At 38.8% G+C, this 26,299-nt stretch overlaps 2 protein-coding genes across 3 annotated transcripts in view; both read right to left on the bottom strand.

The window, feature by feature from the left end:
• Positions 1–3,902: 3,902 nt before the first annotated feature.
• On the bottom strand, positions 3,903–20,782 carry rab11fip1a (RAB11 family interacting protein 1 (class I) a). Its single transcript, XM_027167213.2, has 6 exons — positions 20,020–20,782; positions 11,118–11,551; positions 10,150–10,966; positions 6,687–8,444; positions 5,783–5,894; positions 3,903–5,310 (listed from the first exon to the last, which is right to left on the bottom strand). The coding sequence occupies exons 1-6, from the start codon at positions 20,367–20,369 to the stop codon at positions 5,122–5,124; spliced, it is 3,660 nt and encodes a 1,219-aa protein (XP_027023014.2). The 5' UTR covers positions 20,370–20,782; the 3' UTR covers positions 3,903–5,121.
• Positions 20,783–22,393: 1,611 nt separating this feature from the next.
• adgra2 (adhesion G protein-coupled receptor A2) overlaps positions 22,394–26,299 on the bottom strand; it is a 55,484-nt gene continuing 51,578 nt past the window's right edge. For both annotated transcript variants that reach the window (XM_027167167.2, XM_047823019.1), the window contains one exon: positions 22,394–26,089. In XM_027167167.2, coding sequence (XP_027022968.1) covers positions 24,616–26,089 — 1,474 coding nt within the window. In that variant the 3' untranslated portion in view covers positions 22,394–24,615. The remainder of the gene's footprint in view (positions 26,090–26,299) is intronic.

Genomic DNA, 26,299 nt, shown 5'->3' with positions numbered 1-26,299 from the left:
CATCTGCCAATTCTTAGCCAAAACATACTGTATGAAAGCTACCAACCAGGGAGTGTGAAGGTTAACATATGCTTCTCTGAGCACCATTAATCCAGCCAAAAAGAAAGTACTGTCTGCACTCTTCTACATACATGAGCATGCAGATGCAAATGATTGGCCGTAGTGCTGCTGTGATTGACAGGGGAAGTGAATATGCCGTGGTTCCAATCTTGAACCCATGACTCATGATCTCTGGATGGCTGTGGCATCAAGTATATTTAAACTCTAGGGGATGTGGTAGCCTAGTGGATAAGGTGTTGGGCTACCAATCAGAAGGTTGTGAGTTTGATTCCTACTGTATGTCCACCAAATTCCCACTGTTGGCCCCCTGAGCAAAGCCCTTAACCCTCAGTTGTATGAAAATGATATAAAAATGTAAGTCGCTCTGGATAAGGGTGTCTGCTAAATGCTAACTCTCAAACGCTTTTCTGTTGCCATCTTTGAAATCTTTATAGTGATAGAAACGTTGAACATTCTGAAGATGTCAGCACTACAAGGTGAGCTGCAGATACGACCTAAAATATTATTAAAATCACAGTACAATAATATAAATGTTGTGTTCATGGACGGGAGGAACCTCTCCAGACAGGTTAGTATTATGGATCATCTGAAACGTGATGATGCCAAAGAGTAAATCGACAGTGTAATTCTGAATCGGTGATGTTTCTGTCCTGAATCGTTCTTTCCGTCATCATCATCTGACATCTTGTAGAAGGGGCCGGTATCCAATGCCTTCCAAAAAAATTCACTTGTTTCAAAGAATTCATGGGCCATAATTGCTTTAATGTTATTCTATACCTATACCATGGCTTCTATATGATGACATGGTTCATAGGTAATAAAAGCAATTTAAATATTAGATTTTTAAGGATTTATTCCAAGACCAAATTTTCTTATTGGGGTCAGTTGTTTTTAAAACATTACAATGATAACGTTAGGGGACACAATTTTTAAACTATCTAATATTTTTTGCCCAATTTTAAGAATTGATATCATGGAGTTATTACTATCAAGTTGTCATATTTCTCTGAAATAAAACAGATGGATTATATCAGATGCAAGCATGACTACACAAATACAGACCATTCTGGCTCCAAAAAAAAAAAAATTGTATTTTGTCACGACCATTTTACAGATTTAGATGAATTTCTGTAAAAATCCCAGCTTTATACTGCCAGCACAGTGAATAAGTAATGCATGCATCAGTGGCTAAATTGCTCAAAGGCTTAAGAGTTAAGCTTCTGAGCAAGCAATTGAAAAATTATGAGTTCGATTCACAAGACGGCCAATGAGACTGTCACTGTTGGGCCTTTGAGCTTGGACCCTAAACCCCAGCTGCTCAGCTCTGTGCTTTGGATTGTATTTTAAATAACGCATTATTAAAATGACTTTGGTTAAAGTCTAATGTAATTAAATTGTAATTAATGTCTGCTAACAAGACGTTTGGGGATGTCAGTTCCTTTGTTATTCCTTGTTAAGTTCGCTATTTAAACCAGTGCTCAGAGATGATGTGTTACATTTACAGTGTTACTGAGCAGTTAAGAGTGAAGGGCCGTTCTCAAGGGCCCAGCAGCGGCAGCTTTTGGTGCTCCTGGGATCTGAATTCACAACCTTCCACTCAGTAGTCCAAAGCATTAAGCACAGAGCTACTACTTCGATGTTTGTTGCTCGAGGTATGTGAGCAGATCTTTTGTTCCTTTCTCTCTCTTTTTTTTCACCTTGAGAAAGAAGCAGAATATTATTATTCTATATTCTAGTGGAATGGTCTTCACGTCATGTTTTCCTCAAGTGAGTCAGCTTACCACTAATCTTGTGCAATAGTGCTTTTCCAGCTCATGATTTACCTTGTCAAAAAATTTGCTATTAATGATTCATTCATCCAGAACTTTTGAAATTGTAGAGATTAAACCAAATTGTTTTGCTTTTAGCAAGTCTGGTTATATAATCGTAGTAAATCACATTCGACAATGAATGAGGATTAAACCGTTATTGAACAACTCACCAGTACTACTGTAAGTAATATATAATTTTCCACATCCCTTTGTTACAGTACTTTGAATTAATTACAATAAAAAAGAACTGGCCAAAAGTATGTGGACACATCACACCCCTATATGCTTATTGAACATCCTACAGTATGAACTCACCTATTTAAACAGGCCAGGTTCAAATAGTCATTGATTTATCCATTGCTGGAAATTCTGAAATGCACTCTGAACGGCATTTGGTTTTGAAACGACGCAGATGTGAAAATGTTCCAGAGTTCTTACTGTGTAGGACATAGCCATGATGACTTCAGAATGGATTGCGCTGTAGATGTTAATTACAAGAGCTTTGTTTACCTGATTGAAGATTCAGTTCATTTCAATCAGTTAAGAATCCCAATCTTGCCTGAGCATTTTAGCAGTAAATCACTAAACTGCTGAATGGTAAACCATCCAGGTTCAATGTTAAGGAATGGTATGGAATTCAGGGATGAGTGCCAGGAGAAAATGTTACTGACCTGAAAAGGACATTTAATTTCAGGTCCCATTATGTATCTACTCAGGTTTTTGGAGTTTTCTCTCTCCTTTAGGGGGTCTCTTTGAAGGCAAGCACTAATATCAAAAAAGTTGAACAATAAAGTGCATAAGCACTCACACTTGTGTATAGCTGCATTTATGTATATGTATGCATGCTCATTTGTGTGGATGTAGATTTTTTCTTTTTTTTTCCTCGTTTTTTTATTCCAAGGTGAACTTTTCAATCACAATACAAAATACTGTTGTTTGACTATCATTGCATAATGTTCTGCTAAACAGAGATTTTTCTAGACTGATGTCACCATCTAGTGGATGTGTATGATATACAGTGGTGTGAAAGTGTTGGCACCCTTCCTGATTTTTAAAAAATATTTTTTTTTGCACGTTTGTCACACTTTATTGTTTCAGATCATCAAACAAATTTAAATATTAGTCAAAGATAAAACAAGTAAACACAACAAGTTTTTAAATAAAGGTTGTTATTATTATTAAGGGAAAAGAAAATCAAAATGGCCCTATCTGAAAAAGTGTTCGCCTCTAAACCTAATAACCGGTTGGGCCACCCATAGCAGCAAGAACTGCAATCAAGCGTTTGCGATAACTTACAATGAGTCTCTTACAGCGCTGTGGATCCACTCATCTTTGGAGAATTGTTGTAACTCAGCCACAGTTAATAGTAAAAACCTTCATTTAAAAATGAAGTGTGTTTACTTGTGTTATCTTTGACTACTATCTAAATTTGTTAGATGATCTGAAACATTAAAGTGTGACAAATGTGCAAAAAAACATAAAATCAGGAAGGGGGCCAACACTTTTCTCACCACTGTACATCTTATACACTTACACATCCTCTAGATGGTGACATCCGTCAAGAAAAATCTTCTCTGTTTAACACCGTTTAGTAACTCAAAGTATTAACAAAACTATTTTACACCATTTTGTGACCCTTTGTTAACTTCCTAACTTTAGGAAAATAGTTTGGTGGCTATTTTTAAATCAAGGTGAACTTTGGTCTGTGAATTCACGAGCCTCGTTCTAGAGAGCGTAATAAAGTTGGGATATAGAAGGAACATCTGATTTATTTATTTAAATGACATGTATATACGGTAGGGCTTTTAAATTTCTATTTTGAAATTTTAGTAGTCTACACAGTATTCTCACAAATTCACAAGCAAACAAGAAACATTACCGTGATCGTTTTCAGAGATTTCGTGAGTGAACGTGAATAAATTCAATAATTCGTTATTTAATATAGCATTTAAATATTTAAGAAATGTTCTACTGCCGTTCAGTTTTATCAGGATCTCCTGACCAATCAGAATCAAGAATTCAAAAGCCATGTGGTATAAATAAATTTTTTATTACTTTTATAGAGCATAATACATGTACAGTCAGCTATTGTTTCAATGCCATAAACATAAAAAAAGTATCTATTGAACAACACATACTTTATCCAAAATATATATCTGATCATTGGAATGTAGAAACTAATTGTTAGACATAAACGACTCAGGAAGTGTAAGGTATAAAAATAAATGATAGTCATATTGCAGTTGATCTTGAAGTATAAATCAGGAAACACCACTAAAGCAAACCCATGATTAGGTCACACTGATGAATGCAGACATTGTGTTATATAGCAGTGATCTCATAGTACCAGAATATGACCTGAGAGTTGCAAAAATAGTATGCCATAAAGAAAATTCTCTTCTCTATATAGTTAGGAAAATAAATATTTAAACACGTCAGAGACAGTTAAAAATCTCTCTTTTCTTAAATGAGATGGAAGACAGCAGCAAAGGCAATAAGTATCAATGAATGCCATAACATAATAAAGCATAAACGAAGACAAATGTTTTGGGCAGATCTGAACATACTGAACTAATTCTAATCTTCTGCAGTAATCTTATTCTCATTCTTAGAATGAGTATAACCTATAGCTCAGGCAAAGGACAGACAAAATAATCCAGTGTTAATGGTGTGAAATAAGTGGCAAAAAAAAAAAAAAAAAATACAAAATTTACTCGTTTCATCATATGGACATTGCACTGAACAAATAAAATGCAGTCCAGACACCAGTGTGTGTGTGTGTGTGTGTGTGTGTGTGTGGGTGGGGGGGGATTCCGTGATAAAATATGAATCATTCCACAGATGAATACAATCCAATTCATAAAATGAATCCACACAAATTGTTCATCTAACCATTACTGAAGATGCACTTTGTGTAGCATTAAAACACAACACAAGAAATAATTCCAGCATAAAATTATTAATCCTTCATGTCACTGTTTTATACATAGTGAAAAAAAAAAAAAGCCTTCATTGATTTTTTTTTTCCTCCTGAAACTGAACAGAGATTAATCCAGAACCACAGATATCCTCTCTCTCACTTACTAAATAAGACTCAACCGAATCAGGATAAAAAGCCAGAACGTGGAAGCGAGTGTTATTTTTGAAGGTTCGGTTCAGAGGAAGCCCTTCTCATCAAAACGTTGTGGTGTATACAGTAGGGTTCATTTATATTCCACCTCGTAGGTGTCTAGAAGGTGAAGAACTTGTCTTAAAACTTGCCGTTCAATGCCAACAGGATGCTGGGTTTTTCATCGATGACACGCACCAGCAGATTATCAATGTAGTCTTCCAGCTCAACAATCTTATCATCCTTTTTGGAAAGCTCAGTTTGCTGCTTCACCACCAGCGTGATCAACTCTTCCTGAGTAAGCTGGGTGTATGGGCCAGACTCTACTGGCTGGAGAAAGGAAGACAAGCGAGAAAACGTATCAGAAGTACGGTAAGGTTTGACTGCTTAACCTAAGCAATAAACAGTAGCTAAAATCAGATACAACATAGCCCAGCTTTCCATGTGTGGATTGTTGGTTGGTTGATATGATGTTGAATTTTTCCATTCCTCCTAATTAATATCATGCTTATTTGCTCACAGAAGTGTGTAAACTCAAGCCATATTAAAAGACAGCCCAGTGCATCGTAAATTACATGGCTGCTCCTTTCCTTCATAGGGCAACCCATTGGAATAGACACGATAACAATACGCATGTTTACCCTTTAGACCCTGCTCCAAATGAACGAAGTTAACTTGTTTGGATTTAATACAATTAATAGATCAAGCATAGATCTATTTTTATGCAACCATGCCCCAGACATCTCTGCATATTTCTTTATACGATTTATTGTCGAGTTTTTTCCATGTACAATAAACCCACCTTTGATTTTTCAGCCACTTCTCGGATGGTGGGACTCTTCAAATCTTTTCCTATGGAACTACTAGCAGACGTCTGGCTCTCATAGGGACTCATCGGTTTCACTGGGTGTGGTCTATGGGGATAAAAAAAAAAAAAAGGACAACAGTCAAGAACTATCCAATAATTCCAGATATATCCCAATACACAATATATAAATACACGTCCAAATATACAGCCATATCAGACCACAGCTTGTGAGTGCTTGGAATTGTTTCTTTCAACATATAAGTTAGTAAAAAAAATAAACAAACAAAAAATTTTTTAGAAACGAATTACAGTTGAATACAAGAGGCAGCCAAAGAAAATCTGATTAAGAGCAAAAACAAGAAACGAGTTAGTTCTCATACCATTAAGAGACTAACCCAGGACTACTAAGAACACCAAGTTTGCCCGAGAGATTCAAACACAAAGTGGAAGTTCAAATCAGAGATTCATTATATATCATTCATATTGTATAGACACCAGGTATTTATGCGTAGGTCAAATGCACATAGGAACAACCCAAAGGTCCATCAAAATTTGAGTACCAGACAACCAAAAAATATTCGGAATTATAAGATAAGTTTCTTGAACGTATTAAGACCTGGAATGAATATGTATTCAGAACCAGGCTTAATCTAGGTCTCAGAAACAAATCTTAATCTCAGACTGATTGGATAAGCCTGATGCTTCTTGACGAACAAAGTGCAATCAATTAGCAAGAAATATCTTGAGCATCGTAGCCAGGAAAGGATTTATAAAGGGAAAAAGAGAGAGAAAGCGGGGGTTGGGGGGAACCTTTATAATAAGAAGGGCAAGGGGATTTCCAAGAGTTAGTAGTTGCATTTTAACAGTGTGGTGTTGGGGAGTTGTAGGTTATTCTCACCTGCGAGAGGACAATACCCCACCGCTTTGTGAAGTGCCTGACTGAAATTCAGAGGGTGATACCCAGGCACGGAGTGTGCTTTTGCCCCCAGCTGCACTTCCAGAGATGAGTTCTGGAATAGCTGAATTAATGGGTGCAAATGGATCTGAATGTCCTTTAGATGAGGCTGCTGTAGATTCCCCACCCTCTGGTCCAGCAACACTATTAACAGTCAATTCATCACCAGCCTCCCAAATTACCGGTCTGTCCATGGTATCTTTTCCCATCACAGGATTCCCAGGGGGCTGAGGTGCCATTTTTTTCTTTTGTGAATATACCTTTTGGGAGGACGAGTTACGCGTTTGCTTTAAATCTGTGACATTTTTAGAGGGCACAGAGTCAAAGGAAATATTTGCTTCATCTTTCGGTACAAAAAATGGATCCAATTCATTTTTAGATGCAACAGATCCAAACACATTATCAAAGTCATTTGAGTTTAATCTCTCATCTTCAGGCTTTTTTCCTTTCTTCTGTCCAAAAGAAAAGAAGTCATCTTGATCCATGGACTGTTGGGGTAAAGCCCAGGGATCATGGCAAATCAGTTTGTCACTTGGGAAAGGGTCAAATTCAGTCATTTTCTTCTCTGGCGTACTGGTGGCATTTGTAAATGGTTGTTCTTTTGGAATGTTAACAGTTTTATTAGTCATATTTACAGGAATAGGCTTTCCTTCCTTAAAGCTCTCCCACAAGCCCTTAGGTGCCATGCCACCTTCTTTTTTTCTTCCCACCTGAGGACTTGATGATGGTGTAAAAGCGAGTACACTTTGCTCTGGTTCAGCCTGTCTGACAAGTTCTTTACTTGAAGTTCCTTGCCTAGGTTTGGCTAGAGGCAACCCTGTAATACCAACGTCACAGCTTTGATCTGCTGGTGAATTTGGCTTTTTAACATTCCTTGCTGTTGGTATTGGTTTTTCTTTTTTTGGCTCTGCGATTTGACCAAGTGTGGGGTCAGGAATGGGGCTTAAAGTTTCCTTTACATTCATCTGAGTGTCTTGCTGACTCTGGAATGACAGTCTTGGGTTTCTTCCCAAATCTGTTTTGGTCTTTTCACCATGTACAGAAGGTAATCTTTCTTGGGCTTGCTCAGAAATAGCCTCAAGCTGCCGTTTTGTTGTTGCCAAATTGGCTGGTTTGGGTGGAATTACAGGCTGCTTAGGCACCATTCCTTTTGTGGAGGCAGAGGACACCACCTGATAATCCGTCTGATGCTGGCCAAGGTTTAACATATTCCTTTCCATAGAAATTGAAGATTTATTTGAGGAAGGATGCACAGGACCATCTACACTCATTTCGTTTTGACTTTCTTCAACAGTCATCTTTCTCTGGTTCACTTCAGCAACGATATGCTCCCAACGGGTGTCAGTCAGTACACCATGTCTCTTCTTGGGAAAAAGTGCTTCATAGTCAGGAAGAGGAAGCGATGGTCTTTGGCTCTTTTCAGAGGTTGGTGAATTAAACTGCTTTTCATTTTTGAACGGATCCCCAGGATTGCTGGGTGGCTGTTGGACTCTGGATGAGTCTGAAAAGGTTCTCTCTGGTTTAGGAGGTGCCATAGAAGAGTGGAGGTTAGAAAACATATCGAAACACTCAAAGGGATCACTAGAAGGTGATGCTTCAGGGGAAAATTTAGAAGCAGAAACAGAGTTCTGGGTGTGTGAGGGGAGAGGGGAGTCAAGGGAATCAGTATTATCTGTTTCAGCCTTCTGACTGAGGGTCAATCTGCCAAGGAGCAAGAACAAAAAACAATTTCAGTCCTCGATCTCTGGTAAACCTTTAAAGTCTACTATAGGTATATAACCTTTGCTTCTAACCAGAACCCACAATTCAATCAGTAGAGTAACTGCATTGTGCTATCACCTGTGCTATATGGGTTGCACACTAATCATTGTTGTTAAGGCCTACTTAGTCTAATTCTAGTATTGTCATTATTTCAGATGCAAGATTTGTGGACAAAATTAAAATGCTGCACACAAGAGAAAATACAGTAAAACTTCTCCACAGCAATACAAACAATTGCTTGTTAACTGCTCCAGAATGTCTGTGAGCTGATCATTAAAACAGTGTCAGGCATATTCTATTAAATAAGTGGACCTATAGACGCCTATCAAAAGAACATAGCATTCATAATGAATGTCTAAAGTGCACAAGCAAAATGATTAATACAAAACATACAGGGGATTTACATGAACTATCTAGAACAAGCAGTTCCTACAGTTCCCTATAGCGGAATCAATCGTTTTAAATCACCACAATGTGAAAGTACAGCAAAATTACTCACCAGGTAGATAAATTTGTATTTATATACATCCATTAATTGTTAAGAACTGAGAAATCTTCCAGAAATAAGGAAGGACAACTTCAGAAACTCTACTGTATGTCACACAGCGTGTCAGAAGCAGCCTGTGACGACACGGTCACGATACCAGTCCACAACCTGTTCTTCACCATACCAAAGTGCCTCAGCTGACACAACAGACCACATTCTCTCACAACTGACCAATCAGAGCTTCTGTACCAAACCTGTCTTTTCAGCTTGACTCAAGCTAGATGAAAGATATGCAATTATTTACTTTGTGCCCAGGACCAGGTTCTGGTGTGGGGTCTAACAGCAATCAAGGCAACAGAATTACTTAGTATTTAGGACATTAGAATAAAATTTTTTGTACTAAAGAAGAAATTCTTTTTGCTAGAGAAAAAAAAATAGAAAAAGTTATTAATTCAAGGTTCAAATTCTGACTCAAAACAACATGAATTCTACAAAGAATTCTGAAGCACAGAATGAGGCACTAGAACGTCTTTGAGTTAAGTACAGGAGAAGAAAAACAGCGTGTAGCTTGCCTTAGCCAAGAGGTACCTGTACCTTCACTGAGAATTCACAGAAACACCACACTGAAGCTAAAAATAAAACTAACCAATTCCTAAAGTAGAAACACGCATTGAGGTAAGCAATGTTATACTATTTCTAAAAATGAGACCGATTTTTGTGTTAATAAATAGTCCATAAACAAGTTCTAATTCTGCCTCTGAAATTAAAGAATCAAATTTAAAATAAAACGTTTGTAGTCTCCAGTGACTGAGATAAAGTAGTGTTCATAAACATTGTTCTCTTAAAGTCATTATCCTAAAGTCCTTTCAGTTGTTCAACTGTAGTCTAGGCCTGTGGGGGTTGATGGGGTAAACTGGTTATTAAACTGGAGGAATAATAATTAACAATAAATCAGAGACAAAGAGTATTATTCAAGCTGCTGATGGAACGGTAGACAGCTCAACTTACCTTTTACTATACATCCATGGGCCCAGCTTGAACAAAACCATACTCAGCACTCTATGTATTGTGTATTTTTGAACTCTTTGCACAAATGTAAGGTGTCCTAAAAAACATGCCAAATGACAATGTAAGCAACGAATGGAATTTAACCCTCACCTTGGCTTGACTGCAGAAACCTTGGCTGTACGAGCTGGAAAGCCACTGGAGGGTGGCACTGGAGTGAAGGCATTTCGCGCCTCTGTCTGTGGATTTTGGCTTTCTGAGCCAAGTGGAATTTCCTCAAATGTGTTTGTGGAGCCTGAAACTTTTAGTTGCTTAGGACTCTCCACAGATGGAGAGATTTGCTCCTCTTTCTTGCGCCCTAAGCCAAAAAGAGAAGTGAGCCTCTCAGTAACTCTTGACTCTTCTTGCCGTTTCTGTTCCTCTGCTTTTCTTGCCTCTTCATCACGCCTCTTTCTTTGCTGCTCCTCTTCCTCCTGCCGCTTCCTCTCTCGTTCCTGCTGCATCTTTCTTTCATCTTCATCCAGTTTTTTGCTTCTCTCGTCTTGCTCTAGGTGCCGCTTTCTCTCCTGCTCATCCAAAAGCTCCTGTAGGCGTCCGTCGGACTTCTTGTGCTTCTTTTCATCGTCCTCTTGAGGGCGTTGTTGGACTTGAAATTCTTTCTCTGTTGAGTCAGGCTTGTAAGTAGGAATACTAAGGCCCTTGAAAGAGTCAGTGGAGCCAGCAGATGCATTTCGTTCATGGTATTTTCTCAGGTCTTCTACAGAACCCTTTGCAGAGCCACTTAGGCTAAGGGTGGAACCAGAATTTGTCTTGGTCTCTTCGGCATACACATGATTGCCATTAATACACAGGTTGCTCTGTTCAGGAGTGCTCTGTTTGGAGCGATTCAACAGGGAGAATGGGCCAAGAGATATTTTGCTGTCAGTGCTACTGTTTCTCTTATGGCCCAGAAACTTAAACTTGTTTTTGCCTGGAGGGAGAAATAATAGAAAATAGAAAAAAATTTAACTAATGCAAAATCTTGAACAAATGCAAAACCTTAATATTACATCAACACAAATACACCGAACCTGCAAAGGTCATGCACTGAGGGCACAAAAATACATCGTTTTTATCTTTACCTTCAGCAAATTCTTCATTGAGGCCTGAGGATCGGCTGCTGGTCAGCGAGCTGTTCTTCTCAGGCAGCGTACCGAGGGTGGACATGGATTGGGACACGCCTCTGTGGAGATTTGTCTTTGATCCAAAAAGAGTCTTGAATTTAGAGGACTTCTTCAGTTTTGGAGAGTCTTTGCTTTCTTTTTCCTCCCCCTCGCTGTCTGTCAGGACCTGACTAACTGTTGCAGGAACTATGGCGGAAGCGGAGTCAGATATTCCATCCTTCTTCTTGCCCCGGACCTTGTCTTTGAGCTTGGAGATACGGGACCGAGGCTTATCTGGCATAGAGAGATCGAACATGCTGGCTGTCATGTTGTTCCGCATGAACTGGATGTCCAGGAGAACCTCCCCTCTCTCCTTGTCTGCTTTACCATTCTTATCCAGCAGCTTGAACCAACTGAAAACAGAAACAATTTGTTCAATTTAAACTCAGTATGTAATATGTACTGTAGGCTAAAAACAAAGGCTTCTTCTAATTAGCGCTGTATTTACAATTATGCCTTATCCATAGTGACTTACATTTTATCTCATTTTATACAACTGAGTAATTGAGGGTTAAGGGCCTTGCTTAGAAACACCACAGTTGCAGATCGGTGTACCTGGGATTTGATCTTGCAACCTTCCGATCGTCAATCTCCTTCGACACCCTAATTTAAGCACACTAATTTCAGTGTATGAGGTCGTTATTGGTCACACTGACTCTGAATGAAGTTGCTGACTGTTCTAACAAATCACAGGCCATGAACAGCATGTGGATAGTTTAAAAATATACAAAACACAAGACAATTAGTTCTTTGTGCTAAATCAGCACTTGCTTTCTGTTCTCGGCATGGGAATTAGCCTGTGTTTGGCTCAGCCAGCAGATAGGATTGTTCAGGAGAGGCTGTTCAGTGAAGAATAACATGCCTTTATCCACCCACACACAGCTGTGATAAAACACCAGGCCTTCAACCAGCTGATGATATGATACAGCGATGCTGAGAAGCCACACAGTGTCTCCCACATTCAGGCAAATTTGCTGAACATCAAGGGAGGATACTGATACTACATTCTAGCCATGTGTGAGCTGTCATAGTACCACAAAAGACCAGATTTCAGAACATTTACATTTTCTATTTACAAACATTAAGCAGTTTTATTGTCATGTATCCCTGAAGTTCATACTGACCGTCCAAACACTGGCACAATTCGGCACAGACATTACGTCACTTACATTACAGACTGTACTAAATGATTTGAGCAGTGACGTGAATGACATACATTTGCTGTTTTACTAAAATCATCAACTCTGAAGCAGATTTGTGTTACCACCCAGACGTTGTTTATTTTCCTTTAACAGCAGCTCCTGACGTGTTTCATTCTTGTAGCACGGCAATTTTTATTCAAAGAAATTATGACGTCATATGTTTTTCTTTTGTTTATATTTATTCACATTTATTGTGGAACAATTACAAAACAACTGCGCATGTTTTCACTTATGTTACAGCAGCTAGAGTTTGACGTTCTCTCACCAGCCTTTTTTCCCCTCTCAAATAAGACAAGAAAAATCTCAAGTGTCGCCAAAATACTGAAAAAACAACCAAACAAACAAAAAAAACCTGATCCCTCCTGATCTTGAAGACTTCATGTGTTAAAAATCATAGTTATGTGCTTCCAAACGTACAAAAACATCTTGCCAAAAATAAATTTATTAATTAAATAAACACATTACAAAAAATATAATATTAGGAGCATTGACCGTATAAGTCTCTATATAAGCAATTATTGTGGCACAACAGGAAAATAAAATGTTTTTTTGCTGAAAATGTTGCCAAGATGTGTAATTTGATGACAAACCACTCAGAACCGATGTATGTATTTAGTAATTAATTGCAACTTCTAAGCTATATACAGAGATCAGAAATACAGTTGAAAAAGAGAGCATATAATTCAACATGCTAATGATGTTGGCAGAGCTTAATCATCAAATCCATTTTCCGGGAGTTCATCTAAATAAATGTCAAAAAAAACAGTGTAAGGACAAACGTGCAAGGTAAGAAACGGGTTAACAATTGCACCGAAAGTCAACCGAAAGTCAGGAGTCATAAAAGCATCAGTGTGTGACACTGTAGCCACTGAAAACAAGCCACCATCCCATGAGGACGTCATGTTCCTTCCATGAAGGTGAAGGGGAAAGATTTAATGCTTTAAAGCTTTAAGTGTGTTAGTTCAATTTCAGAAATTTCACATTCCTCAGGTCTAAGGATATATTTTATTGTTGCAAAGTTATTCGAGGTAGAGATAAAACACCTTATCTCTGATAACTCCACACGTGTAACTAACCACCTGCTAACATAAAATGACGTTGCACAATGGGTCCTTCACTCGTGCCAAATTAAGCAACAGTATGCACAACTTTGAAGGTTAGTTTTTTACAGTTTGTGGGGAGAGTCTAATCTGTTCCTGCTTTTAATACTGGACAATTTGAGCTGTAAGAACCCAAAAGGCTTTCACATTGGCACCAGGAAACGGCAACCTAAAGCTCAGATTCTTCTGGGGAGGGCAGAAAAACAGGCCGTTATTACAAGAGCCTTATCAGGCTGCTAAAACTAAGCCAAGAAAAACAGCCAACCTCCATTTAAGGATGTGCATGAGAAGTGAGCCGAGAACGTGATAGTGCTCTGGGAAAGAGGCTGACATTTCTTTCGTGAGAAAGACAGTTTTAACCCTAGAGTAAGGGGTTAACAGGAACCATGATTTCATGACTTCATGCACATGCAGATCCATGTTTACAGAGAAAACACTCCTGGATCTCAGACTGACAAACTCGCTCGACCAGTCGTATCTGCTTATTCATCAACTAGGGCAATCCTCAGTTTCTCAGTGACGGTGTGATACAGAAGAGTGCATAGCGCTATTTTAAGCAGACGACAAACATCGTTTATAAAATAAGAATCTTCTTAAAGCAAGAGAAAGTTGAATAAATAATTCAAAATGTAGAGGACTTCAGAGAGCAGGACGTAACTCTACACTCCTCTGCTTTGGACTTTTAGTGTCCTCTGGAGAAAGGCTGAACCTGTACTCAAGTAACAAGCGTTCTCAATAAAGTATGTTATAAACTCAAAGAAACTCTAAGTAAATAATGCTTACAGATCAACATTAGGGTATTTACAAATATTATATTCATTTTAATGCTTTGTGAGCACTGAAAAAATTCATACCGAGTCAGTGTTTATACTGAATATTATGAGAACAAAATAAAAAGAAGTACTCCAGCTTCTTGAGCCCACTATCTGTATTCATAGTGTATGCAAGATTACGCAAAGAAGAAGTGACACGTTTCCTGTTGAGAAAATAACCAAAATCTTCTTTTATACGTTTAGATATTCTTGATCATGGTGCTCAAGTATACGCTACAGATACAGGACATAACCATTCAGTTGGGAAATACTGTAAAATTCTATTAACACTTTTGATAATAGAAAATAAATATTTGTAATACCAAATATTTTTTAAATGTATAAATCTTTGTATGCGAATGTAACCATGTTCAGCTGTAAACCTTCAAAACAGACAAAGGACATGGAGGAGGGGAAACTGAGCAGCAGCTAATGCTCCCGTATCAACGTTACAATGAAGTGGGACAGTAACTTGATACCAACAATGGCAAAATAAAGGAGAAGCAGAATTCAATACTCAGAGTGTGTGTGTGCGTGTGAGAGAGAGAGAGAGAGAAACTGCAAACCAAACTGCACGCTGAACCTTACAGTAAGATCCTTCACGATGAGATCATCCTTAACGATGATCTCACAATGAACTCACGATGATCCTTCATGATATAAAAGATAAGGCCTAAGATTGAGCCAGGAGTACAGAAAGCACTTTTCCAAAGGTCTAACGACTAAAAATAATTTCTTCTGACGCTGAATTTTACCTCTGACCTTCAACACGGGCGTAAACCGTGTGAAATTTCAAAATCCAAACTACACCCAATCTGCATAATTGGGGAGGTGTTTACAATTAGCGCACGTCCCATGCTATTTTTAAAACCAAAGGGAGGGGATGTCATTCAGACAGACAGGTCCTTGCTCGCAGGAACGTCAGAACAAAACACGATTACCTCAGAAGGCAAATTAGAGGGCAACGCCTCCAACTTCTGTTTGCATAAAGAGGTATATTGTGTGACTTCCAGGTGACACTGACACACTGAACAAGCTCAACTTCTCTACGTTAAGGGGAAGTGAGAGTAGGCTCCCAGTTCAAGTCTGATATATTTATTTTAAAACAGATCAATTAACCGCAGAGGGAAACCGTAGGGAAATTAGATAGAGTTCTGTCTCTCTTGTGGATGACATGTAAAAGACACATATAAAAGTATTAAGGTTGGCCCATTTCTGCTTAGGATTGACATCTGTATGTACTATAATATGTTAATAAAAATAGTTCATGTTATAAAAAAGCCAGGTCCAAGTGGGATTAAGAATTCAGCACTGATATAACATGATATACGTTAAATATAAGGGGGAATAAAACTTTACGTAGACAGTAAATCGTGTTTTGAAAGTCGTGTTTCGCATTTTTGTACTTCAGAAATGTTCAGAAACTTCAGAAATGTTCTTGGTTCCAGTTTTCAGATGAAACATAATACTGAAAAACACTCCGAGTGATATCCTGATCATGCTGAATTATTTTCCATTTAGCCGTTTTTTTTTTTGTCCTGACCTTGATAAATTCAAAGCTTCCAATTTCATGTGGCGTGTCAGGATGATTGTGTTTGTGTTGCGTGTGTGCGTGTGTGTGGTTGGTTGGTTTGCCTGGAGTGCAAACAGATGATGTCACAGCCTCTGGTGTGCACTTTAACCACAGAGCATGGAAGCTGGAGTATTTATTGATTTTACTTGCCCTCTCTCACTCTCTTTCGTGCTTTCTTTCTTTCTCCCCCCCTCTATCCTGATTACCTGAAACTCAAATAACTCTAAGCAGGTGGATCTCTCTCAACAAGCACATTCAAATGTAACCAGGAAGCCAGATAAGATAAAAATACAGCAGTGCCTGTGATGAATCCGCTCGTGTGAACAACAGGGATGGGTCACGGAGGAATCTGATGACTCCCAACCCTACACTGGAAACTAAATTATGTTTCTGGGGGCAAGAGAGGCAGGTGTGACAAAATGGCTTAACGTGTTTGGGTGTGATCCTACAGCACTGTTCTTATTATGAAAGAAACAAAGTACTCAGGCTTGAAATTAGAGATTGTTGAGAAAAAAAGGCTTGGCCTGTCAATTCAGGGTCCTTATGAGACTCCTGACCTTATGCTCGTGACTTGATCTCAAAATGTTACTGGGTCTAATAAAGGATTTTTTTTTAACTGACCACTATCAGCTTTTTTAACCCTATCCTAAACCTGACCATTTGTGGCAGGACTTATGAGGCTATAATGCCTGCAATACTATAAAATACTATAGTAAATCTAATATTAAATTGGTAAATTATGCAGTCTAACAGCTACCTGAAATCTCAGAGACACAAGAGTGGCATTAACAACAGAGCTGCATTCAATACTACCACAATTCGATACATGACCTAAAAACAAAACCCGAACTAATATAGAATTCAGCATTGAGTTCACTCACTCGAGTAGCTCGGGAAAAGGAGCACACACTAAACAAGGAGAGTGAAAAGTCCTCTAACGAGTACAAGGATAAAAAGATTACAGAGAGGGTAATGAAATTCCTTGTTTTGGATGACCATCCCATTGCTGTGGTAGAGGATAGAGGTTTTTGCTATGTTTTGCAGCCACGGTACTTGCTACCCTTTCAGACATGTCATTGTGTAGCCTGACTGCACACTAGAACTAATACGCTTTTCATTTAAAGTGTGTAGTATTGCATGCTCTGCAGTTTTATGGCTCTCATACGACGTTAGGAAAACACCAGTATCGGATCAGGACTCTGTATCAGCAGATATGCGATATTAAATTTCTCGAGTCACAGACAAAAAATAAATATATAAAAGGTACTTGTGATGATATTGACTTTGACCTTATGATCCAGAGTCATGAGGTGAACAAATGGTAACATACTACAATAAACTGTCAGATTAGTTAAGTGCATTAAAACAGACAAAGGGAAACATAGACCGGTAGCAGGAGAAAGATCGTGTAGCACAATGAGATCATGTAGCACATTGTGGTTGCATCATGAAGAAAATTGTACATGCCTTGGCTTACAGTATGTGTGTAGAGCATTAACAAGTCTTCAAACCCTGAAATAAATATTTAATTTTTATCACTTTTGGTTCAGTCATCCTGAAGTTAACGTGCTTTTCAACTTTATCGCAGAGCTAGAGGTTGCCGTGGGCATCGCGCCTGAACGAAAACTCAGTACTGGAGTCTTCTTGTGTTTATACTAATAACAGTCTTTTGCAAATTCCCCACTCCAACATTCAGATTCATCCACTAAAAGAGAGCAGCAGATACTTTTCAGGAATCATACTTAGAAATAACTATCAAAAGTATCGAAGCTTAGTGCTGATGACATTGAAGTCATGTGACTGTGCTGTACTTGATTTATAATTATATTATACTTCAGCTTTTTATTTCTGGCAACTGTATACGTTTCAAAATTAAAAAAAAAAAAAAAGCCTCAAGATCAAAAAAGATCTTGATCACTAAAAACTTGGATTTTCTCCCATTCTCCCTTTAAATTTTGGGTATTTGAGACAATGATGGCTTCCAGCCAAACTCTCCAGACAGAAGCCTGGGCGTCCGGGGAAATTAAGGTCACTGAATAGGAAAAAAGTGACAGTCCTTATGAGGCAGTGTTCTCTCTTCCCTGTGTCAGATGTCCACATTAAAGCAGAGTTGACAAAATGCTGAACTCTGCATTAACGTATATAACATTTACATTCATTTACATGTATTAACTAAGCAGTTCTGAGCACTTGTGCGCTAAAGACCTTTGTAGAAACGCTCAGTAGTGGCAGCCTGGATTTCAACTTTTCACCTTCCGATTCAGTAGCCAGGAGATTGAACTGGTGAACCACGACTGCAGCAGAAAAATCACTAAACCGGTATCTTAGCTGTATATTAAAGAGTTCACCAGAATGTATAGACATTAAAGCGGTCTTTGATACAGACCCTCTCCAGTTCCCCAAGCATCTAATTAAAATAGGTTCAAAAGATTCGAACACAGGTCACCCGTGACCATCGCTTAACCACTGGAATGCGGCGTACTTGAACTCAATAACAACCCGGGAGCATATCTGTGTGTGGTTTCATCCTGGGCTTACAGTCAGATGTCACGTTGAACATGAGAACATAAATAAATAAGTCACATTGGAGCAAAATCAGACGACATGAAAAACTATTTAATCCTGGTAAATTATTGCTATTGAAGGAGTTGGACTACATACAGGGGTTGGACTACTACAATAGCCATCAGGCAGGTATACCGTCCTAATGATTTGGTTAACTGACTAAGCTAAAAAGGCTAATTATGTGAAGCAATGTTTGTATGTGATAAAATATGGTGCATTAGTTAGCTAGTTAAATGAATTTAGGGAGACTATGGGAAACTAACAAGTTTAAGAGTATCATCCTCTTCTTCCAATGTCACGCACCGTGTTTCAACCCTTCTGACCCGACAGAGCGCTTATAAGATATTGATTGAGTCTTGCTAGCATCTTTATTTGCCCACAGCAGAAAGGTTTAGAGCAGCTTTACACCTTATATTATTTATCTCTGTTTTGTCAGTGTTTACACACATCTGACCTGCTTGTTCCTGATAAATCCACCTAGTAAGTACCATTTCAACATCAGTCAGATGACCTCTTTGTGTTTTTGTGTGTACTGTAGATTGGCAGGCGATGGGATTCGGGGAGAGCAGTATGAGCTACAGTTACAGCATGAAGGAGTGTCGTATCACTGTGAATAGATACTTTTATAACCGTTTATGGTGGTTGAACTTGTTCTCAGGGAACTAAAACAAACAAAAGCTGGACATGCTGCCTGCTTTCTCTCAGGTGTCTAAGCTATTGATTTGTCCACCCTTAACCAGGCTTTTCCAACTCCCAACTGACTTTAAGGTAATTATTAATCCCTTAACAAAAAACACACTGAATATAGAAGCAGGAAAAAAAACTACAGCCTGGGATCTGGCATGGTCCTGAGAACTTGATCAGGCAGATTTTATGTTCAAAAAGTACAAAGAAGGCAAATAAGACCATAAAAAAAACCCATAATCATATATTAGACGTCCAAAGCTCTAGTGAAAACTCGTAGCTTTTCAACTTGATGAGAACGTGAGGTAAAGTAGAACTGAACTGAAAAGATACAGTGATTGTTAATTACAGTGATTGTTAATTCTTAAATTCTGCTTAATTATTAAGTTTGTTTGTTTGAAAAATGTGCAAGTGCATAAACCCGATTTAAAGTTTTCAGTCTTGTTCAACAACTAATTCAACTTTTTAGTTTGTTTTTCCAGGTACATTTGTGGTCTACGGGACAGTCCTATGAAAGAAGAGTGAAGGTCACCATCTACATCTGATCTAAACTATCTGGGATAAAAACGGGTTGGCTTGAAGTTATTTACTCTACCAAAAAGGAATTTTAACAGGTTTCCAATGACTTACATTGTTTAATACAACTGAGTGTTAAGGGCCTTGTTCAGGGGCCCAACAGGATCGGCCTGGTGGGCTAGGGAATCGAACTCACAACCTTTCTATGGATAGACCAGGCGTGGAAATCGAACTCACAACCTTTCTATGGATAGACCAGGCGTGGGAATCGAACTCACAACCTTTCTATGGATAGACCAGCACCTTAAACCTATAGGCTACCACATCCCCCTCTAACTTAGCGTCACACAGAGCTGATAGAACACTTACTCGGGCTTTTTCCGGCTCTTGTCGTCGTGTACGTCCAGCAGGTTGATGACAGCTTGACCCAGCATCTTGTCCATGCCCACTAGGGCGCGGTGCATGACCATGATGTACAGGGTGCAGCGCTCGGCGTTCCCGGGGTGGAAAAGCGACAGGTCGAAGCTGGCTTCTTCCTTCCATACAGGCTCCACGCATTTCTCCACCACCGCGGTGGAAAACTTGTCCTTAGCCACCTGGATAATGGCGTACGCGTCATTCGTACCATTTTTCCCTTTGACCCGCAGGTTGCGCGCCTGAAGCACCGTCACCTGGACGCTGGTCGGGTACCACTGCTGGCTCTGGTCGGCTAGAGACATCACTAAAATAACTACAGTTACACCTTCGAAACACTATGGACACTAAACTACATAGCTAGCGTTGCTAACTATCTTAACGTGTCTCCGCGGCTGACTTTTCCTCCTACTTTCAACAGCAGCTCTTGTTTTGGCGACCGTTCTTATTAACTTGTCGGCTTGTCTGGCGGTTGCTAGATCCCTGCACGCGCACACACACACACACACACGTTAGCCACGCCTCCTTCAGATATGGACGTTAATTTAATCCCTGCGCGTTTGTGTAGTTCCTAAATCGGAACAGTTCCGTTGACCAAAAATATCCTAAATAGTCGATTAGGATTTCAGCGCAAACCTTTTCTTGCACACTTACAATGGTGTGACGTTAGTAGCTAGCGCAAACGCTAATAACCATCGAATCTACTGGCAGCAATAAGAATCGATCCCTAAAAAGAGTCGATTCTTCCCTCTCAGACGTTGAGAAAACCAAGAGTCGATTCCACCGTCGATTCCCCAAAAGAGTCGATTCTTCCCTCTCAGACGTTGAGAAAACCAAGAGTCGATTCCACCGTAAAACTGATTCGGTTTAAGACAATGTAATGTGAGATAAAAATAAAAAATATAACAGCTCTAGTAGGCTTCTGCCTCCTAATTTGTCAAAACTTGTGAACTAAGTGATCATTAATTTTTAAATGTTAATAAATGTGTCAGAATCCCTTCATATTTATTCATAATATTCTGTTATGATAGATAGATAGATAGATAGATAGATAGATAGATAGATAGATAGATAGATAGATAGATAGATAGATAGATAGATTCGGGGAATCGATTCAATTACAAACACATGGAAAAGGAATCGACTCTAACGTTTATTAGAAACGATCCTGTTTACTAGATGTAGTATTGGCTCCACATGACTTGGGGTCCAATCCGAACGCAGAACAGATGATAGTAGCCAATCCTGGTCCAGAATGAAAGGTAACGTTAGCCAATTGCAGCACAGGAGGCGGGATTAGGAAACAGAGTAGGAGAGAATAACACGTTGCTCTGTATGGATGATGAGTCCATGTTAACTACAGATAGATTTACAGTAACACTCCCAAGAATGACTTCATTCGTGGTGAATCACAGCCTAAGATTATAAATAGTTTCTAAACAGAGCTACACTATCATAAGTATGATGAGTTATAAATAAATAATTGTTTCTATAGTTACAACTCACTGTTTATTAGAAAGATTAAATAGGCAGGAAAATGAATGTGGTAATATATACTATGTAAAGAATAAAAACACTTGGGGATATACAGTAGGAAAATAATCACTTGCTCATTATTTCCTTATAGCCCCAAGTGTTTTTATTCTTTACATAGTAGAAGGCATAGTAACTATGTTGTTGACATAGTAGAAGGCATAGTAACTATTATGACATATCATAGTAACCATTATTTTCCAGACCATGAATTTCCTTTAAGGAAAAAAATGAAGACAAAGAAGGAAAAAACAGATCATATTATTTTAATTAGATGAGAGCCAATATTACTGAATTGAGTATATTTAAGTGTTGAATATTTGATGCAGTAACACAGTTGACAGAAGGAAGAAACTGTAGACCTGTGGATTTTATGTTTACTGTGAAGTCTTATAAAGGTCATAATATATTTAAAGGGCAGTTTATACATCCTGTCTATAACCTACTATTCAATATGTATACACAAATCTTATGTGTATTTAATTTCACATAGACCTATTTTGTTAAATTCTTTGTTGTGGTTATTATTACTTGTATCGATGAGTAATCATAGGCAAGTTCTGCTTATGCATCATCACAGTGTGTTCAAAATAACAAAGTTTGCTACGAACAATAATCGGCCAGTATGCTACAAATTTAAAGCAGTGTTAAATGTAATGTGCCATGTGACTCCTCTCATACAACTGAGTAGAAAAACTGCAATGATTTTTTCTAACTTTTTTATCCATTTTCATGTCTTAAATCTCAAGATTTCTATGATATAAAACGCATATTCCAAAGAAACCTACAAAACAAATTATTTAGAAAGTCTTTATTTGCATCCGAATTATAAGGCACAAAAATCAAATATATTACTGGAACCAAAGAGGAATTTTCATATTGATGCAAAGTGACACATAAATACACATGAAACATGAAATATCCCTTTAAAAACTTGAGATGACAGAAAAAAACAATCATTCTTAGATAAATATACCGCTTTTTTTTACTGACCAAAAACTTCATGCATAGGGACATAGGACAAAAACAAAAAAATCACATCACATTTAAATTCAACCTCAATTTGGGAACCTTGGAACTAATGCAGTCGTTTGGTGTTTTTAAAAAAAAAAAAATTAAACAAAAAGTCATGTCTGTTTTTAAAAGGATAATTCACCCGTACACACCATCGTGTCACTAATAAAACTCACTGGAATCCAACATGCAATAAAACAAAAGCACTTCTTATTTGTGAAGTAGACTATAATAAATATTGATATTACAAAACCTTTAATAACTGCTTGCCCAATTTGTGACAGTTATTTGTGATGTCTGAAGAGAGAAAACATTAAAATACTGTAAAATAGTGTAACAAGATGTTTAAAGAAGCTTCTTTGGTGTCAAAAAAATCCCTGAACGTGTGTTAAAAGTAGAGCTGGCAATTTTACTCTAAGACAGAGATGAAGACCTCGAGATATGAAAAAAAATGTCAAAATTCATATATGGCATCCTGTCATTAAAATGACATTGCATATGATGTTATAAATAAGAACAGTTATGTCTTGGCATAATACAGGACTTGTAAATTAAATGATTGTCTCATGGTTAACACTGTTTTTTCCCTAAGATAAGAGGTACTATTTCTTTTCTTGTTCTCTAATTTATTGCATTTTTTTATATTAAAAAAAAGTTGGGTTGAGTTGTAAGTGCTTCCATTCAGACAGTACAATACACTACATCAAATGCTACGCTGTATTGCATAATGAATGGTTCAAAGGAAACTCCAAAAGAATGCTTTTTGTTGGTTAGGAATACCGAGGTTTTCATGTGCTAGGTAAAGCTAGGTAGAGTTTAAAATTGAAGAAAGGATCAGTACAACAATGGTGATGAGTATGAGTAAGAAAGAAAAGAAAAGTAAAGAAGAGAAAAGCAAAAATACCCTGAATCTGCTAGTACATAGTTTGTGCTTCATTTAGGTGTAAGAAATGGTGGACTTTTTCCAAGTGCTATAGGAAAACCATGTTAGACATGATTGCAAAAATATTCTTCACCAAATTTCTTTTAATTAAACTTCAATGACATCGCCCTTTATCCCCCTCATCACTTGGTGGTATGTTTGGTTTGCCAGTGCAATTGCACGAGTGATCCACTAGAGGACAGTCTCGACCTGTGTTATTCTGTTGAATCTTGGCCTTTGACACACATGAGGGACAGCAATAACACACAGAATTGAGTAATTTCCTGCTTTGCAACAGACTCATCTACAGACAAAAAGACCAGCATCCCTCTGTGCCTTCACATATTCTACATATAAAGCGTGAAGAGGACGTGAACTCACTGCAGGTCCTTAATGCTGTAGCGATTAGGTAAGGCCAAGAGGTATTTATCAGTGCTGGAGAGGGACTAGAGCTAAATACTGTAATAGTCAATTAATACATCCATACATTCTTACATACATACATTCTGACATATACATCTCTCACTATCACATGTGCACTTTTGCCAAATAGCCAGCAGATACAAAGTACGTCAAACACATTAAGTATAAAAAAAAGGGTTGTACAAGCAAAACAAATGCAAAATGAACTCAGAATGCACTTTGTGGTCCATTTCCACTGATATGCATAGATCAAAATGGATTTTAAAAAAAAACAAACATACGCTTACAGATACCGTAAGGTGTTCACTTTTTAGCAATAGCTTTAAAAAACCTCATGTTAGATATATTCTAAACAAGAGAAACAATACTGTCATCTCATGATGGAAAATACTGATTTGAAAAAAAAGAGTTCAGTTTTTGCATATAAGTATATCCCTTCATAAATCAAGCCTCCTGCTTTATGTAGCACCAAAATGTACAGGATCACTCATAAAGCCTCAACAAATCATGAGTAGTTACCTGTTTCTGGAAGGTGCAAATTGATTGAAGCTGAATGAACATAACTGAATATTAAATGTCAGGGAGGCTAACCCTGGTTGCACTGGTGATTGAGGCAGTGTACTCTTCCCTAAACAGACTGTTAGCTCAGTTATGTCACATCACACAGTTGTCTCACTCTTCCAAACCCCAGGCCTCATCCCAACTAACCCCTGCGAATGGTCCGATCCACTTGCATCCAGTTCAATGACTGAACCTTTTAGCATTCCATTCGATGTGGCAGGTTGTGTTGATGAGGTTGTCCCACTTGTAGTTCCAGTAGCTGTTATTCTGTCAGTGTTCAACAGATATGAACCTCGTTTAAAGTCTTTATCAGCTGCATTTACCAATTTAAGGTTGTCTCTGCTTGCACTGCGTCTCTGTCCGTTCTGCTGCATTGCGACCCGACTTGCTATAGAGGGCAAAAGCGGGAAAGGTTTCCTGCTTCCACTGCTTCCTCCGTCGCTTCCTTCCGAAGGACTTGTTCCTGGTCCTTCTGCACGGTGTCTTCCATTGGTCAGTGGACCATTATGGCTCTCCGAATGGCTGTTTCGAAGACTTCCATTCTCGCTGGATGCATATCTGTGAACATGGTGAGTGTTGACTTGGTCCACACCAGGTGGGCTCAAGGCACCTACACTGCCTCCACCACCTCGTAGTGCTTTCAGGCGATAATGTCCCCTTCCCTCCCCCCGGTGGTGGTACTGGCCACTTCCTGCCTTAGTTCTACTGCTAGTCTTTTTTCGCTGTTGCTGCTGAACAGGTAATGTGGTGCTAATATGCGGCACCAGCAGGTTGTTGGCAGGTTTGTTGTTGGTGTTGTTCTCCGTGCTGGTGCTGGTGTTGGTGTTGGTGCCTGCCAGAGCACGTGTAGCATTGTTGGCATTGTCCTGTGTCACCTGCAAAAGGTTAGTGAGCTTGCAGGGCCCAGTGCCTATACTGCTGGTGCCACTTGGAGTGGAGGATGACCTGGCAGAAGAAGAGTAGTTGCTTTGCTCTGCTGGAGGAAGAGAGCCAACAAACAGCTGCGAGCCCCTTTCAGAAGTGTTCTGGACTCCAGCGGTGGCAGTGCAGGGTTGGCTGTAGGGTAGAATTGGCTCTGACCGATGGTAACCCCGGCAACATCCAAGCCAAGCTGCCTGAACATCCAAGCGTTTGAAGCAGTGATGGAGCACCAAGAAGATTCCTAGCCCTGTCGCGGTTCCTCCATACAGACAGCTGAATAACTTCCTTTCTCTGTCCATGTGCCACATAGCCATTGCACCACAACACCACAGAAGCAAATACACAAACTGAGTCGCCACCAGTGCCAAGAACTGTACTTTCAATGGGTACTGGTCCTCCTGCACCATTCCCGCATGCATTGGGCCAATTGCAGAGTCTGTTGAAAGTAAACTAGTGCTGCCACTTAGAGCTGGCTGGGCTTCAGGTAAAGGAAAGGATCCAGAGGTGGAGCATGGGGGTTCCTTGACGATCTGGGAGGTTCGGCATCTTAAGCGTGCAATGGTACACAGGAAGTAGATCCAGGTCACCAGAATCACAAGGCCAGCAGGAACATAGAAAGCTCCAATACTGGGCTGCCATACCAACCAACAGCTGCCAAAGTGTCAGAGAAATTAAGAAGGTCAGAGAGGGCAAAGAATTACTTAACAACAAACAAAAACCGCTCTGTCCGAGTGTGCACTCTTTTTAAATGGTTACCACAATCAATGCATCCTGAATGGGAGTTAAATGAAATGTAAATTTTTTTTAGTAAATGTGATAGACAATGTGAACCACGAGACAAAATGAACAAAATAACATAAG

Source organism: Tachysurus fulvidraco, chromosome 14 (assembly GCF_022655615.1).
Source record: "Tachysurus fulvidraco isolate hzauxx_2018 chromosome 14, HZAU_PFXX_2.0, whole genome shotgun sequence".
Taxonomy (NCBI): domain Eukaryota; kingdom Metazoa; phylum Chordata; class Actinopteri; order Siluriformes; family Bagridae; genus Tachysurus; species Tachysurus fulvidraco.
The sequence above is the reverse complement of the archived record's forward strand: the minus strand, read 5'-3'. Positions and strand labels throughout refer to the sequence as shown.